The sequence below is a fragment of the Lichenostomus cassidix genome, chromosome 2, assembly GCF_008360975.1.
Source record: "Lichenostomus cassidix isolate B80296 chromosome 2, HeHo_3.0, whole genome shotgun sequence".
NCBI lineage: Eukaryota > Metazoa > Chordata > Aves > Passeriformes > Meliphagidae > Lichenostomus > Lichenostomus cassidix.
In genome coordinates, this window is record NC_139482.1 from 15,564,576 (window position 1) to 15,580,367 (window position 15,792).

Below are 15,792 nucleotides of genomic sequence, written 5' to 3' on the forward strand. Positions count from 1 at the left end.
AGAAGTCTGCTCTGTGTGCAGTTCCTGTGTAACAATAGAAATCCTCAGTATACGAGCCAGTGTAAAAAAATACCAATATTTTGGGGGAAAAAGCATATCCAGAAATATCTTATAAAAATATTATGTTCATACAAACCTAGATAATGACCATGGTACCAAACTTAGTTTTTTCAGTAATCTGAAAACAATGGGTGCTCTTAGATGCATTTACAATTATATAGAAATTGTTCACTCTAAGACAAAATGAAATTCAGTGAAGAACATACATAATTTAAATATGTGCTTAAGCACTTATTTTAATGAATGAAAATTAACAAAAGCCTGTGTAAGTGCTTTATAACATTCTGGAGCCTTACTTGTGAATTTATGAAGCATGCATGCATTTATATTTTATTATTTCCTGTTAGTGTAGTTTCTCTGAATTTGAGAAATTAACTTTCTCATTCTTTTACTATATTTGGATTGAAACTTACACAACATAGTTGCAATCTACTTATTCAGAATTATGTCATTAAATGTAAATAAACACAGCTATTTATGTCAGCATCCCTTTAAAATATTGTAAGAGAGGCAGGTTCACATATTGCCTGTTTTCAGTTTGGATTTCTGTGTGAGGCCCCAGGGGATTTCTCTCTGTAAGTGTAAGGATGTTGTTCTAAGATGATGAAATGTATACTGCTACTGCTTAAAAAAATAATCAAACTTTTCTACTAAGGTGTTTTCTTCATTCTAAGAGATCTAAGTGGTTTCTCTTGGATTGTTGGGCCTTAATTAAGTTTATTGGTGATGATTTTTTTCTTTTTTCGTATTGAGAAGTATTATAACTTTTGAAGACATCAGTAGGTTGAGAACATTTGTTCTTAATATTTTCTTCCCAGAGCCTGCTCTTATTTCACCAAATCTGTTACATTCCAGCAGTAGTTTATGGGTTTGCATGTTCAGTAAGCTTCTAGTCGTGTAGCTGTAACCAGTGAGCTGGTGCAAGCTTCTCAGTGTTCAGGAGATTATGTCGTTTTAGTGACAGAATTTTCCCTTTTTATTTTATAGTCTGCATACTTGGCAACTAAGGTTAATCTCTGCTGATATCCATATTCCACAGACTGTGTAGCCTGCAGTTCCTTTCATATTCATCAAGTTTATATTATGAAATATTCTAGGCAAGCAATGCTTTTTCCTTTAGTTCTTTATAAAAATTTACTTTTAACCTAAAGCATTTCATAGAAACTTTTCTGTTGCATATTATTAATGGGTTTGGTTCTCTGCAGTAGTTGTCTCTATGATTTTACTGATGCTCTATTGTTAATTTAAATATATGAAGTTTGGCTTTCATGTTTTCAAAACTATAAAATACATTAACATTAGTAGAATATTTTTTGCTTTCTCATAAACGTTTTTATTCCTTACAAGTACAATATTGTTTCAGTTCAGCTTAACGTTTTTGTGCTGTCATAGTTGCCCAACATAAAATGCAATTACAAACGCAGACATTCAATAGAAAATATTTACTAGCATTTCTATAAAATAGCTTCTAGATCACAGTACAGTTAAGCCAAGTATAAGAGGACGTAAAATGGCAGATGATGAGTGATGAAGAATGGAGATGCTTTCAGGAATGCAGCAGCAGTATCCTAAAAGTGTTGGATATGTTTGAAACAGTCTCATCCTTCTTTCTTGGAACTGTACGTTTTCCATGGGTTTGAATATTGTTTAAAGCAAGCTTTTTTGAGTGTCTGTATGGTACAGTATTCAGATGGACTTTGAGAAACAGTTTAAAAAACTTTCAAATTGACAATAGTCCTAAAGTGGCAAGCAAACAGCATATCACAAACTTTTAATAGTCAGTAGTTTTACAGAGCATCTTCCCCAGCACACTGCAGAAAAGTCAGCCTTACTCTGCTTTCTGTCTTTGTCTCACATTTGCTCTTTTTAATTAGTATATTTATTATTTGTAATGTCTAAGTCCTGGTTGAACTTCGTGTTGAGCTTTCTTAATATACAGAACAATATTACTATTTTCATTTTACCAATGAGTTTCAGTGGCAAAAATACCAAATATTTTATTCAAGGAAATGCATGTTAGCAGTGGAATCATATCACCTGAGTCTTCGTTATCTTTTCCATGGAGCCTGTAAAAGTGACAAGGGACAAATCAGCCTGAAGACAGTGCAGAAAGATTTTGTCCTTTTTGAAGAAATTAAAGGAATGAAAATTCTTAAATAATCCACCACCTGGTAGTTTGGTAATGAAATCTGAATAAATTGGTTGGAGAAAAGATGAACAAGTTACAAATGTTCTTACTAAAACCTAAAAGCAGGGATTGAATTGATATGAAGATTTTGCAGAAAAAATATTTTTGCTTAAAGATTGTACAGTTCAACATCTAAGTGGAGGTTGAGAAGCTGCTGATAATGGCATTTTGAGACAACTGATCAGGGGCATGGAGCTCTTTTTAATTGTAAGGTTGACACCAAACTGGAATGGAGACCATTGATTTAGCATCATTTGATCATTGTCCTTATTTTCACCTTTTCCAGATATGTAGATTCTTGGTCTGGTAACAAAGCTCCTAATTTTGTAAACCATTTAGTAGTCAGTGATGAAGAACTTTTTTTTTCCTCTATTTCTTGTTCTTCCATAAAATGATTATACAGGAAAAAAAGAAAACAAACCAACAAACAGAATAATTTTCTGGTTTTTGGGCAACTCTTTTTGTTGGTTTGGTTTTTTTTTTTTGTTTGTTTTGTTTTTTTAATCAGGAGCATTTTAGATGAGGCCTTGGGAAACTTGTGACTCACTTCATGTGTTGGTAGTCTGCATTAAAAGCTACTTTCTGTATTAAAAGCTACTTTTAACCTTTCTTTATATAGCTGTCTATACACTTAGGCATAGTTATGAGCAAGAGAACACCCTTGTGTCATGATGGACTTCACCATAGGGCAGGCAAGATCTCCCAGGCCCTCTTGTGGGTGTGTAAGCTCTCCAACAGGGCATTTCTATTTCTGCCTGCAGTCACTTCAGTGTTAGTGTTTTTTAAATAATAAATAGCATAACCCAGTTTATTTCATTATGTTCTCATGTCTCATATTTTGATCTTTTTTCTATGCCAGATGACCTCCTACTTAGTCTAGACTATACTGTACTTCATAAAAATATCATCTGCCCTTTCTTCTCCTTCGTCATAAATTTTCATTTTACTCATTTGTATTTTGAATATGAATAGGTTGACATCATGGTATTCTCAAAGAAACTTTTCTTCACCTTTTGTGTGTATGCTTGTGTTATAGATTCCCATAAGTATAGGGGCTCACATCAATTACATAATGTGGTTAACATCCTCTGTGATCCAGGTTCTATGAAGATTTATACTCAGTGAAACTGTGTGTGTGTGCAAAATGCTAAGCCTGTAAAACTAAGCCTTGTAGCATTTCTCTTCAGATCTGGTTCTAAATATTTGCAGAACTGAATCTTGAACTTGCACAATATTACCTTTGAAGAAGAAATTGTAATATGATTACTTGTCAAACACCTAATCATAAGTGCTGTTACAAGAATATGAAAACATTTTGCTGAAAATCTGGGGTCACCAAAAGTTTCCACATTTACTGTCCTATGAAGTGTTCTGGGGGAAAAAAACCCAACTTTTCCAGTATTTAAAGTATAGTTTGTATTTTACTCTACTACCACCAGATAGTGAAGTCAGCTGTGTAGTCTTTGCAGTCTTTCCTATAGTTCCTTACAGAACAAAAGTGGTGTTGTGGAGATACCAGTAAAGTGTAATGTAATGCAATATGAAGGATTTATTTGAAAAACTCTAAGGTAAACATTAAGAGAGGTTTTTTGTGCTGTACTGCTTGAAAATGCCTATGATTTTCTCCTTTGACAGTGCTTAAAAGCTATGTGAAATTTCAGGTCTTCTCTAGAAGGCACTGTAGATGTCACAGTATTGATGCAATTATAAATATGGATTTAACAGCAGTATTAACTTTTAATTTTATAATATGGGTACTGTTTTGTCTAAGATGTTTGTAGTATTTTGTGATTTAACTATGAGTGCTTGGATTGACTATTAAATATATACAGGAAAGGTTTAATGCACTTTTTTAATATACTATCAGCATGGAGCTAAGCACGACAGAATTGTTCAAGGAGTTAATTCTCATTAACCCTCTCAACCACCAGATGTGTTTCTATCATATATTGTATTTGATGTCTGTGTGCCATGGTGATTTAATAGACATGCATTAGATGTGGTGTGAGAGTCCAGCTTGCATGAATTGCCTTGTGTATATATATTAATTTATAAGATACTCAAATTGTCTAAATATATTAACAGTTTATTGCAATTCTGTTTTGCAGTTTGTTGTTGCAAGAGTTATGCTTTTTATTGGTAATCTTAATTTTGCAGTTTAAATAGGTACCTGATATCATTAAAAACATAGGAAATGTCACTCTTATGCTGGCTTATTACACATATAATACATTTTTTATTCCATGCTCCAATCCTTGAATATTTGGAAGAGACTGTTTTCAAATGTTTTAAGAAGACTTATTTTCTTACTTTGAAAAAACCCTGTTCTTACTGCAGCTGGTTTTAGAAGAAGCTTTCGTCTTAGCAGAAAAGACAAAAAAACAAACAAGTCCATGTATGAATGCAAGAAGAGTGATCAGTATGATACAGCAGATATCCCAACCTATGAAGAAGTTGCAAAATATAGACGACAACCTAATGACAAATACAGGCTTGTTGTTTTGGTTGGTAAGTTCTTTTCTTTGCTTTTGACCTGGTAAAACAGAGACCTGCTGATTAGCACAATGCTTACAACAAAGTCATTTGGATTGGAAGGGATCTCAGGAGGTCACCTGGTCCATCTCCCCACTGAGCAAGATTAACACTAAATTCAGAGCAGGTTGCTGATGCAGTAACTTTGGGACCCTGTCTTCCCCTCATGCCCTGTCTTGTCTGCCCACCTCACACCTCAGTAAAGAGCTGCCTCCATCTTTTCAGTGATTATCAGAAGAGTGCTCATGGGTCCCCCTGAAGGCATCTCTTCCCCAAGCTAGGCAAGCCCAATTCCCTCAGTCTCTCACAGGTCATTTGCTTCAGCTCCTGACCATCTTGGAGGCTCTCTAATGTCTTTGATCAACAGTCTTGTAGTGCAGGGCTCGTTGTGGACAGAGTATTCCTCACAGTGTCTGACAAGTGCTGAGTGAAGGGGAAGAATCATTCCCCTCTATCTATGGTCCAGGCTCTTGCTGATACAGCCCAATGTCCTGTAACCTTCATTGCTGCCAGCGAGTGCTGGGGACTCATGCTTAGCTCTGCCCTTTTGGACCCCCAGGTCCTTGTCATCCAGCCAGTCAGTCCCCAGCCTGTAATGCAGGACTTTGTCCTCATCAAGTTTCACAAAGTTCTGCCAGCCTATGCCTCTAGCCCTCAGGATGGAAGCCCTGTCCTTGAGCAAGTCACTTGTATCACCCACCTTGGCACTGGCAAGCTTTGTAAGAGCCCATTCTGTGTCATTGGTGTGGATGTGAAACAGAGTATGTCCCAGGGAACTCCTCTTGCAATGAGTATAGAACACAGACCAGTAACCCCTTCCCTTTGAACATGCTCCAGTTTTTCACCTGTCTAGTACTCCACATTTCTAGACAGGATGTCCCAACTTGCATATAAGGATGCTTTAGGAGATTGTATTTAAGGCTTTCCTAAACCAAGGGGAGATTATATTAAAATACAACTACCATGGTTACAAGTCCAAATGCGGCAGTCAAGCTGTACTAAAACTTAAAAGAATTATGTTGATATTCTGCTTTTAGAGAACAAACAATATATCTTAGAGATCAATCAATATATCTATGTGAAGAAAAAAAGAAGAAAAGAAAAGAACAGGATAAATACCTGAGTTCAATGAAGACAGACAATAAAATGGAAACAAAACCACCTACTGCATTAGAAAAAGTAAATGGACAAGTAGTGAGAAAGGTGGATGCAAGGTGGACCTCTGTAGGCCAAGTATGAATGTAAGCATAGCTGCAGAAGACTCAACATACTATCCTTAGTCAGCTTTCTGTTCTGTAATCTGTCACTGCCATGGCTTCCTCACAGCATTTATTGTATAATCAAAATGCATTGCTTTAGTCTCCCAAAAAGAGGGAAAGTGCATTATCTTAAGCTTTTCAAAGACAGCAATTGGAGTACCAATGAGTAATGAGTAACTGTTGCCACCAGTAATGTCTCATTGCTTGTTGTTTCTTTGGAAGTAACACGCAGGCTGGTGCTTCATTAGTAAAATTTCGTCTATTCTGAAAGCATCAGAAGAGAGAAACATGACCCTCTGTCAGGGACTGTTAGGAACTGTTGAGTGCCTCTGTTTTTATATCGCTCATATGCAAGGGAACATTAAATTTAGTTTTTAATAAACAGTTTTGTCACTCTCCGGCACTAAAAATCAGCCACCTACTGGTGTGATCACTGTGAGATTGTGGGCTATATACAACAAGTAATAACATGGTTGAGTTGATTTTACAGTTACATCAACAGAGTGTAGTGCAAAAGTGTGATAAGTAGACTTTTTATAACAAATTGCATATGTCTGATCCAAGGAATGCCTAGAGATTCCATTTGATTTTTGTTGTAATAAATCAAATGAAGAAAGAGTGCTTTTTCAGTAACAAAAGCAATTCAGAAATTTATTGCAGACTTCAGTAATTCTAATGTTTTTCTCTGGATATTAAGAGCAGCTTAAGTCTGGCCAATACCATAAAAATGTCTTGGGTAAAATGTGGAAAAACTAGCAGAGCTAAGCAATACAGGTATAGTAGAAGTGAACACATTTTAAAAGCTTTTTGTGTGCCAGTAGCAGCATTCCATATAATGCATTGAATATAATTTGGATAGTAGTACCAGGAAAGAAAGTGGCATATAATTAATTTATAGGTGTAATTGGTGGGGGCACTAGATGTCTGTTTTATTATGCTAGGTCTAAAAGTGTAGTTTACTGTTTAAAAGGGGGCATTTAAGTTTGGTTTTGCTCTTTTTTAGGGGGAGGGAGTTTGACAACTTTGAAACAAATTTCACTTCACTTCGAGTTGGGCTAGTCTAATTTAAAGAACATGAATTGCACACACAGTAATTTAGTGCCATGTAGTGTGATACACACTACTCTCACGTTTAGCTCAGTGTAGTAGTTTGTCAAAATTTTACCTTGTCTGCAAATGTAAGTTCATGAATAACACCCTGCAAATCCCTGGGGCTAAAATAACCTCATCTGAAGCAGTAATGATACAAACATTTCTATGTGCTTTCAATTGTGAGTATTGTGATGAGTCTGCTAAAAACAAAATTATCCAATATTATGTCGCCAGTCAGCTTCTAGCAACTTACTGTTCCCAAACTGCCAAGAAATCCTTAAAGTATTCCATCACAAATATTTCCTGCATCCTAAGTATTGTGCCTCACAGTCTTATCAGACAAAGGCAGAATATTTTATTACAGCATATATTATTACGACCCTAGAATTTTCATTTATATTAATGAGGGATAATTCCTTCTCACAAAGTCTTCTGCTGTAGTTAATGGTAAGAGCCAGAGTAGCATAAATTTTATTTCCTTAGAGTTAGAATGAATGTGCTGCACACAATAACTTTATCTAGCATAGTTTCAGCTAAGTCAGAGCTTTCTGAAGGGGCAGTGCTAGGATAAAGTGAAGTTGTCAGTAACAAACCATGGGCACTTGTCCCTCAGAACACACACTGCTCTGTGCATGCAGTGTGATCCCCAGAGGTGTGCAGAGCCTTTCAGGTGCTGTGGTCACCCATGGTGATGCCTCTGTCCAAAGTGGGCAGTGGTGGAAGCAAGCACCAGAGGTGTGTAACCATAAAGGAGAAGTTGTTATTGGTGTCTGACACGATCAGAAAAGTCTCTGTCTCTGAATGTGGCTGTCAGTACTTCTCATAAAGATGTGCTTCTGGTCACTACTGTGAACAAAAGGTATCTGGGACTGGAAAAGCTTTCTATTTGTTGTATTGCTTAGATTTTTTTTTTTCAAATCCATCACCTCTGGTTTTATCATGAAGGAGTTATGATGAGGCCAGGTCTGTTTCAGAGGAGAGGAGGATGAAATAAATGGGGCTTTTAACTCTCTAAGTCCCCTGACTTAGCTTTAGCATGTTCAGTAGTGGCTTGCAGAGTCTTAACTGATCTGCAGCAGTATTGCAGGAAAGTCGCCTACCATAGCCATGGTACTTTCAGTAAACTAACTGGACAATGAAGAAAGAGACCTAGAATTGCTATGTCATTAAACCTTCCTGACTGAAGGCATGGGAAGGTCAGCAAGGTTCAAGAACAAATACATAGGATGTGACACAGAGGCTAGCCTTGCCCATGAGAACACCCATATGAACTCACTGTTCCTACTTCAGTGAACAGTAGATCTCAAAGTACACTCCCACTGCTTATTAAAATATACTGAAACACAAAATAATGTAGTTGTCCTTTCCTACCACAGTGAGCTACAGTCAAACATGCATGTGCAGTCATTGTACTATAGTGTACTAGGAACTGAGCCACAGAGCCTTTCTCAAGGCATGTCTCCTACCGGATCCTTATGATCCCAGAAGGGATACTATCACCTAACTCACAAAATCTTTCCTGACAGACTACTTTCCTTTTCTTTCCTTTCAAAAAGACTGCTAGGAGCTCACTATGTGTCTATGGGTGAAGAATGGCTGGTTGGGTTAATCCTCCTGAGACCTAAACTTACATCAGACAGTTTTTTCAGTTTTCTTCAGACATGTCTGAGTAGTTCAAAATTTAGTGCAAGTTTTACTGATTGGCAGTTTAATTCTGTAAATGTCCCTCAATAAAGTGAGATAGGCATGTAGTCCACTTGTTCAAGATGTGACCATTAACATGACTAAACATGCAACAGCAAGCAGCACAAATCTTCCTTTAAAAAAGTAAACAAAATATCTCTAAATCTGTCATCATAACTGTAAATATTGCTTCCTAGGGTGATTTATAGTGAAACAAAACTACACTAGTCATGGATCCTGCATGCATTATGTTTGACTATAAGGATCTGGATTGTTCTTTTAAATCCTGACACTTTATTCTGTTTTTGAGTTCAAATTGTGTTCAGATTCATAACTATTAGAAACTGACATCTTTCTGTGTTGCATCAAAATGAAAAGAACATTTAGAAGGGAACTGTATATTACATTTGGGAGACGTAGTGTGAAAATCCACGTAATGGATGGCTTTGCTGAGCTGGAATCAGCCTTCAGTGTCCACATACTACACTTATGAGAACTCTGTGAAGACAGCACTGAAAAAGAAGAATCTATACCTTTCAGTAGTTCAATTTAAAGATGATTTTTAAATGGTAATCTGGAAGGGGAGACAGTAGTATTGAAGTTGTGGTCTGGAAACAGAGTTCAGCTAAGTTTCCAAAGCATGTGTCACAGGAAGTGAAGCCTGGATTCTTTATATATATAAATAGAGCTAAAAGCATACTGTTGATTTGACAGCATGTATGCTGAGAAAATAATATTTGTGTAGATTTGATGGGAAAGATTTTTTGCTTAAAAGTAATAGAGTGATTTTTTAGAATTGAATTCCATTTGGTTCGGTTTACTTACTTGGATATATTAAGAGTTTTAATTACTTTTCCTGTAAAAATCCATATTTGCTTTAAATATCTAAACTATTACAACAAGGAAAAAAATGATAAGTAATGCCATTATCTACATAACACATTGCTGTCCTCTGCAGACATGCACCAGTAGAGGCTGCTGTACACCATATTAAATAAACATTTATACATACTGATAGATTAATTTACAGGAAGGTCAGAGATGGAACTTGAAATGTAGTTCTGTGTTTAACTGATGTGAACACAAAGAAATTTTAGAAGTAGAAACTAAGATTTTACAGGAAGACCACAGTCTGGGGGTAGCAGTAAAGTAGCAAGCACTTGCTTTGCATCATCATGTGTTTCAGCTCCAGACAGGGTGTATGGTCATTTTTACAAATAGGCACCTGAAGGTACTGAAGCATCAGTCTGCTCTTGGACTCTGACTAGTAATTAACAATTACAACACTATTTCATTGGAATGTTTATTAGGTTTTGTATCTTCAGTATTTAAAATGTCTTTTTTACGAAGCTCTCCATAGATAAATTTGTCACTTTTACTAGATGTGCAAGAATTTTCCTAACAACCAGAGGTATTATCCTTGCATTACTTGGGATGTGGTTCCAATGACTCATTCTCCTTTGCCTTCTGCTGTTGACCTGGCTGTGTGGAAATGAAGGCTCTCCACTGTCAGAAACATAGGAACATGGAGAGCTGAGCTCCCTTCACACTCAGCACCTTGGCCCTGTCACCAAGGTGGGCAGCAGGCTGGAGCCCTGCATGAGGGGCTTCTGGGGACAGACAGCAAGTGCCTGTGGAGCCTTGGAGACCTTACAGGACAGAGTGTCCTCACTGAGACCTAAGGCACCACTGGTAACCAGCTAAGAGTTAGGGACAGCCCAAAAGCCAAGAGGAATGTCTGCTCAGTAGCTTCTAGTACAGCAGTACTCAAGTGGAGGTGGAGGAGACGGGTCAAAAAAGTTCCATGCAGTCTTTGTTTCTTCCTGCCATCCTCTTTCCAAGAGTGGTCTCTCTTTGGCAGTCGCATGGAGAAGGAAACATTTGCTTTGGACCAGTTCAGACAGCAGGCAGGAGACAAGCGCAGTTTAAAAGAAAATCAACAACAAAGAAAGAAACCCACACATCCCAAATGGGTTGTGACCTGGCAAGTGCTGCCCTTCCTTCCTCTCTCCATGCAATGCCACCCTCACACAGTCGAAAGGTGGCTGGTGACAGCTGCAGCCAGCCAGGAGCTGGGCAGTGTTCCTGCCTGCCTGCAGCAGGGGCTGGAAGGAGCAGTGCTTCCAGGGCATGAGAAGGTGGAAGCAGTTGTCCCCAGGGGCATCTGGTGCAGGAGAGGGATGCAGCAGCAGGAGGGAGCAAGGCCATGTTGACACACAGTGCAGAGGCTTTGGGGACACTTTGCACATGCCAGCTGGGGTCCTCTAGTCTGCAAGATGGGGGGATATTCTGGCAAAATAAACAGCCAAACCAGTTTTTCTTTTCTGCAAAGCTACAGGTTAGGATGTAGGGGTTTGTAATAGGGCTGAGATGGGGATGGGTGCACGCTAAGGGTAGTTGCTGTAGAAAAGAAAGTTAGCTTTGCTGGCAACATTTTTTCACTGATCTTTCCTCAGTAATAAAGGCAGAGCAGAGTAACTGCCAACTACATCCCCTGAAATTTGTCAGCACTGTATATTCTAGGAGAGGCTGGAACCATGGGCGTTTCCAAATGACTGATTAAAAGGCAGTAATGTCACAGCTATGTGCTGTGTAGTCTTATCTTGGAGCATAGTTGCACCTGAAGACAAGAGGCAGCTGGCTGTTGCGAAACAGGACAATTTTTTCTTCCAGGTCCTGTAGGGGTTGGACTGAATGAACTTAAACGGAAGTTGCTAATCAGTGATACCCAGCACTACGGGGTGACAGTGCCACGTAAGTAAAAATGCACTTCTATTCTTTAGTGATATATTTGCATTATTAGCCTTTATTATTGTATTGCCTTTAAGGTAATTTCAGATTTGGGCCTCTAAATGCATGCTTGGCATCCAAATTACTTTTCTAATTTTTAAAAGTGCTGCTGCAGTTCTGTATTAAATAGCATTGATTAAACTGATAGGACATTTTGGCTCAGAGGCATTGCAATACACTTTCAGTACAAGTTTAGCATGATTGATATCAGTGAGGTTTAGTAAATGAAATTCAGCTGAAAAGCACCCTGGATTTGACTGTAAAGCAGTAAAATGTACTCTGTTACCAATGCTTGCATTCAGCAAACTGGCCTTTATCTATTAGGCTGAGAAATGAAGACTGATGATAAACAGTTTAATCCAATGAATAAATTAATTATATCCCTTTGATTAGCTTTAGAACAGTTGATTTGGGGGTGTTTTTTCTACTTTCTCCTATCTGAACAAGTAGTGTGTTTTTTATAAAGTTGAATAACATTGTGCTCTATTAACTTCTAAAATACTTTATTGGGTTTTCTTTAATATGGAGAATTCAACAGTTTTAGACTTCCATTTCTTGCTTTGCTTTCTACTTGTACCTTCTGGAGGGATCCTTCAAAAATAGGGGTCCAACATTCTGAATTCAGGAGATAGTGTTACAGATTTTTTGCAAATGCAGATATTCTGTAAAGTGTATATATATATGAATGAATTTGCTAAGTAGAAAAATTAATGCATTTGATTTGGCAAGTAATTTTTTTTGCATGTATTTGCTGCAACTGGGTACTGAAAGCAACAACAACAAAAAAGCCAGATGTTCCCAAAATATTTAACACATTGAAGTATATGCAATCATTTGCCCAAAACTATTTCTCTAAGAATTGCCAGTATTCATCAAGCTGCCTTCTCTCTTTTCTCTTCCAAATTTGCGGTTATAATTTAAAACAAACATGTAAAGGAATCCCTCTCTCTGAAATACAGTAAGTCAGGACTTGGAGAGAGAACTGGGGTTCCTGTCTTGGAAATGTTCCTCATCATGTCAGCCTAAGAAGGAGAGTATTATATCAAATGGCATTTAAGACTCTGTTGCTGCAAGCAGGTTTTGTATGTCCATATGGGATGGAGAGTACATGATGCTGTAATATTCAACTTGTTTGAAATAGGATGTTTTAGTGGATTCATTAACCATAAGTGGCAACCCTACAAATAAGTTTCATTTATTAGCAAAACCCTTATACCTACTTGGGGGAAAGTAAGAAGTGCAAATAATACAAGGCTACTGAAAGAAAACGGAGTTCTATTTTGATTACCAGAAAAAGAAAAGCACTAAAACATAAAGTTCACACCCGATTTTTTTATTACCATGCTTCACATACCATAGCTGCAAGTGTTGCTAATGAACATAACATTTTATAAATCAGGATGGTGTGCTTTCTTACCCTTTATGGTCTCATATGCTAATAAGTTTAACAAGAGGCAAGGCTGGGGTAATTGTTATGGACTGCTGCTCCTTTTATTATTCAGCTGTCCTCATTTTATTGGATTTTTCCACTAGTTAATAAAAAATGATAATCTGATACTTATCCAATAGGTTTTTTTCCTGCTTTTCCTGCATGCATTTAGAACTCAATCCTGTCATGTGCTTGTGTGCTGCCTACCAGATCCAGAGCAGCCTTATGTGCTTCAGAAGTGAGGGAACAGCTATGCTTAGTATTGCACAAAGAGTTTGTACTTTTCAGTTTTTCCTGAACTGGTTTGCATTATATTGTTTTGTGCATATTTTCCTTTTTTTTTTTTTTTTAATATGATGAAACTGCAGACACTACCCGTCCGAGGAGAAGCCAAGAAAGTGATGGTGTCGAATACATTTTCATTTCCAAGCACTTGTTTGAGACAGACGTACAGAATAACAAGTATGTTTAAGAGATTTTTAACTAGAACTGCAGTTAAAACAATGGCTTTATTATAAAATGGGGCTGGTTGTTATTTTAGATAATAAGTCAAAGTGAATGTAAGTTGCAGTGATTTGAAGATGTGTTAAAATTACATTTTGTTATATAAGCAGCTGGCAAAAAACACAGAGCAAAAAAAAAAAGCAGTACGTGCAAACACAACGGTTTCTAAGCTTCCACGTAGTTTCAGTACCTCAGCTTCTCAAGGAGACACTGAAATTATAGGTGCTTAGGATGGGGGAGCATTCTTTTAATAGAGCATCTTCTGTCATAGCAGTAAAGCATTACAGCTCTAGGGAAGGGGGGTGTGGAAGTGCTGCAGACGTGCCTGAGTCAATGTTTGCATAGTTCTGCTCTCTTTCAGGCCAGGCACTTCCTCTGCTTTTGAATTTAGAGATCTACAGTGAAGCCCCTGCCTGTACACCCTCCAGAAAGTAAACTGAAATGAAGAGACAGTGGTAGCATCGTGCTCTCCAGCAGCCTGTAAAATTCTGTAGCTTGAAATTCTGCCCCAGTTTCAGAGGGCAAAAGTGTATTAGACACAAAGCTGTGGGTTTTATTGAAACTTCAAACTGTGCTTTGCTTTTCTGGCAAATAGCGCTTGTACTTTTATAGCAAATAACCAGCCGCCTCGGTTCCACCAGCACCGTCACTCCTCCTCTTCTGAGACAGAGAATTTGGATATTCTGTAGTGTGCAATGAAATTTCAGTAGTTTCTATTGTTTAGCTTATCCACTGTTTTATTGCATTGCATTAGTTCAGAAAAAGAGGTGATGGAAAACATTAGTGGGCTGTTGGACTACAGTACTTTTTTCTCTTTAACTGTAATACAAGCAGGTGTTACTGATTTGAAAGTGGTAAAGTAGAAGATTTCTTAAAATTGACATGCTGAAGTACTTGACAGCATTTCCTTTATAAAACACGGTAAAACTCTCATGTAAAGTAGAATATTTTTGCTCCTGTATTAAATCTTATAAAGCAAACTGGTAAGTTTTTTTCTGGAGAAAATGAAAATTATTCCAGTTGTTTTCCCCTTCTGCCACAGGTTTATCGAGTATGGCGAGTATAAGAACAACTACTATGGCACAAGTTTAGACTCTGTTCGATCAGTTCTAGCTAAAAACAAAGTTTGTTTGTTGGATGTGCAACCTCATGTAAGTAAGCATGTCTTCTGAACTCTTGTACTTCCCCATATTGCATGTTGGAATTCCAGGAAAAAAATACTTCTGAAAAGGTGTACTTTATCCCACACTGAATGACTTGAGTGGGTTTGCTGGGTACCTTTGTCTCAGCAAGGCTCTCTGAAAGGAGATAAATATACAGCCATTGAATAAGGGAATTGGAAGCCTGCAGCAAAATACCAAAGATGTAATTACAGAATGCTCCTATATTTCTGTTCATCTTTCTGTTAGTTTGGGCAAGAAATTGTCTCTAAAACTTTGTTTTCACAATAGCTTTGAGTTATCACCCAGTCCAGCAACTCTCTCTCACATGTTTCACTAGACTGTTCCTGCCAGGGGTTTCCATGCAGGGTGGACATGAGTCAAGGAATGCACTTATGTGATGTTGGCTGGATAATTGTTAAGAACATTTCTCCCTAAACCACTTTTTCTTGCATTGACCTTGTCTTTCAACCCCGCTGAACAGCTCAACTGGGAATTTTTTTGCTCCTAATAACCACAGTGCTTTCAGGAGCTGGACTAGGTTGTTTAAACCCAGCCAAACCATTTCTTCTCCAAGGGTGGCCAGTGTATGGCTTCTGAACCCTGGCAGCTTGTGTGTAGCTCCTGGGGCAGTTTTGGATGCACAGCTGTGCCCTGGGAGCAGAGCAAGTGCTGCACTGGCAGACGAGTGGGCAGGGAAGCCATACCCTGTGCCGGGGAGGAGGGGAGCTGATGAGACCATTGCCTGTCCTACACAGCCCCATGTTCCTGCAAATCCTCTTGGGAGCCCAAGCTTGTGAACCATTCTGCGATCCCACTCTCCACTGTGGGATTTTCCTGTGGACCCTGGCTGTGTGGATAGGATAGAAAGTTTCTGACCATCCATACTACCACCCTGTGCTGCAACTGAATCACAGACCTGCCTCCAACACCACACATAACTCACTCAGGAAGACTGAACAGCGGGGAGCTGGTTGGTGGGCACACAGTATTGAAGAGAAAAATCACTGACCTTTTGTGAACAAGTGACATAGACACCTTTTTCTGCTACTTTTCATGGGTACCAAAAGGGTTAATCTTGCTAAAATGGGTTGA

At 38.1% G+C, this 15,792-nt stretch overlaps 1 protein-coding gene across 4 annotated transcripts in view; it reads left to right on the forward strand.

Annotated features, from left to right (window-relative positions):
- The window catches only part of MPP7 (MAGUK p55 scaffold protein 7), a 154,538-nt gene that overhangs the window by 134,864 nt on the left and 3,882 nt on the right, over window positions 1-15,792 (forward strand). For all 4 annotated transcript variants that reach the window (XM_085050447.1, XM_085050450.1, XM_085050448.1 and 1 more), the window contains 4 exons: window positions 4,586-4,756; window positions 11,488-11,568; window positions 13,402-13,495; window positions 14,580-14,688. In XM_085050447.1, coding sequence (XP_084906573.1) covers window positions 4,586-4,756; window positions 11,488-11,568; window positions 13,402-13,495; window positions 14,580-14,688 — 455 coding nt within the window. The remainder of the gene's footprint in view (window positions 1-4,585; window positions 4,757-11,487; window positions 11,569-13,401; window positions 13,496-14,579; window positions 14,689-15,792) is intronic.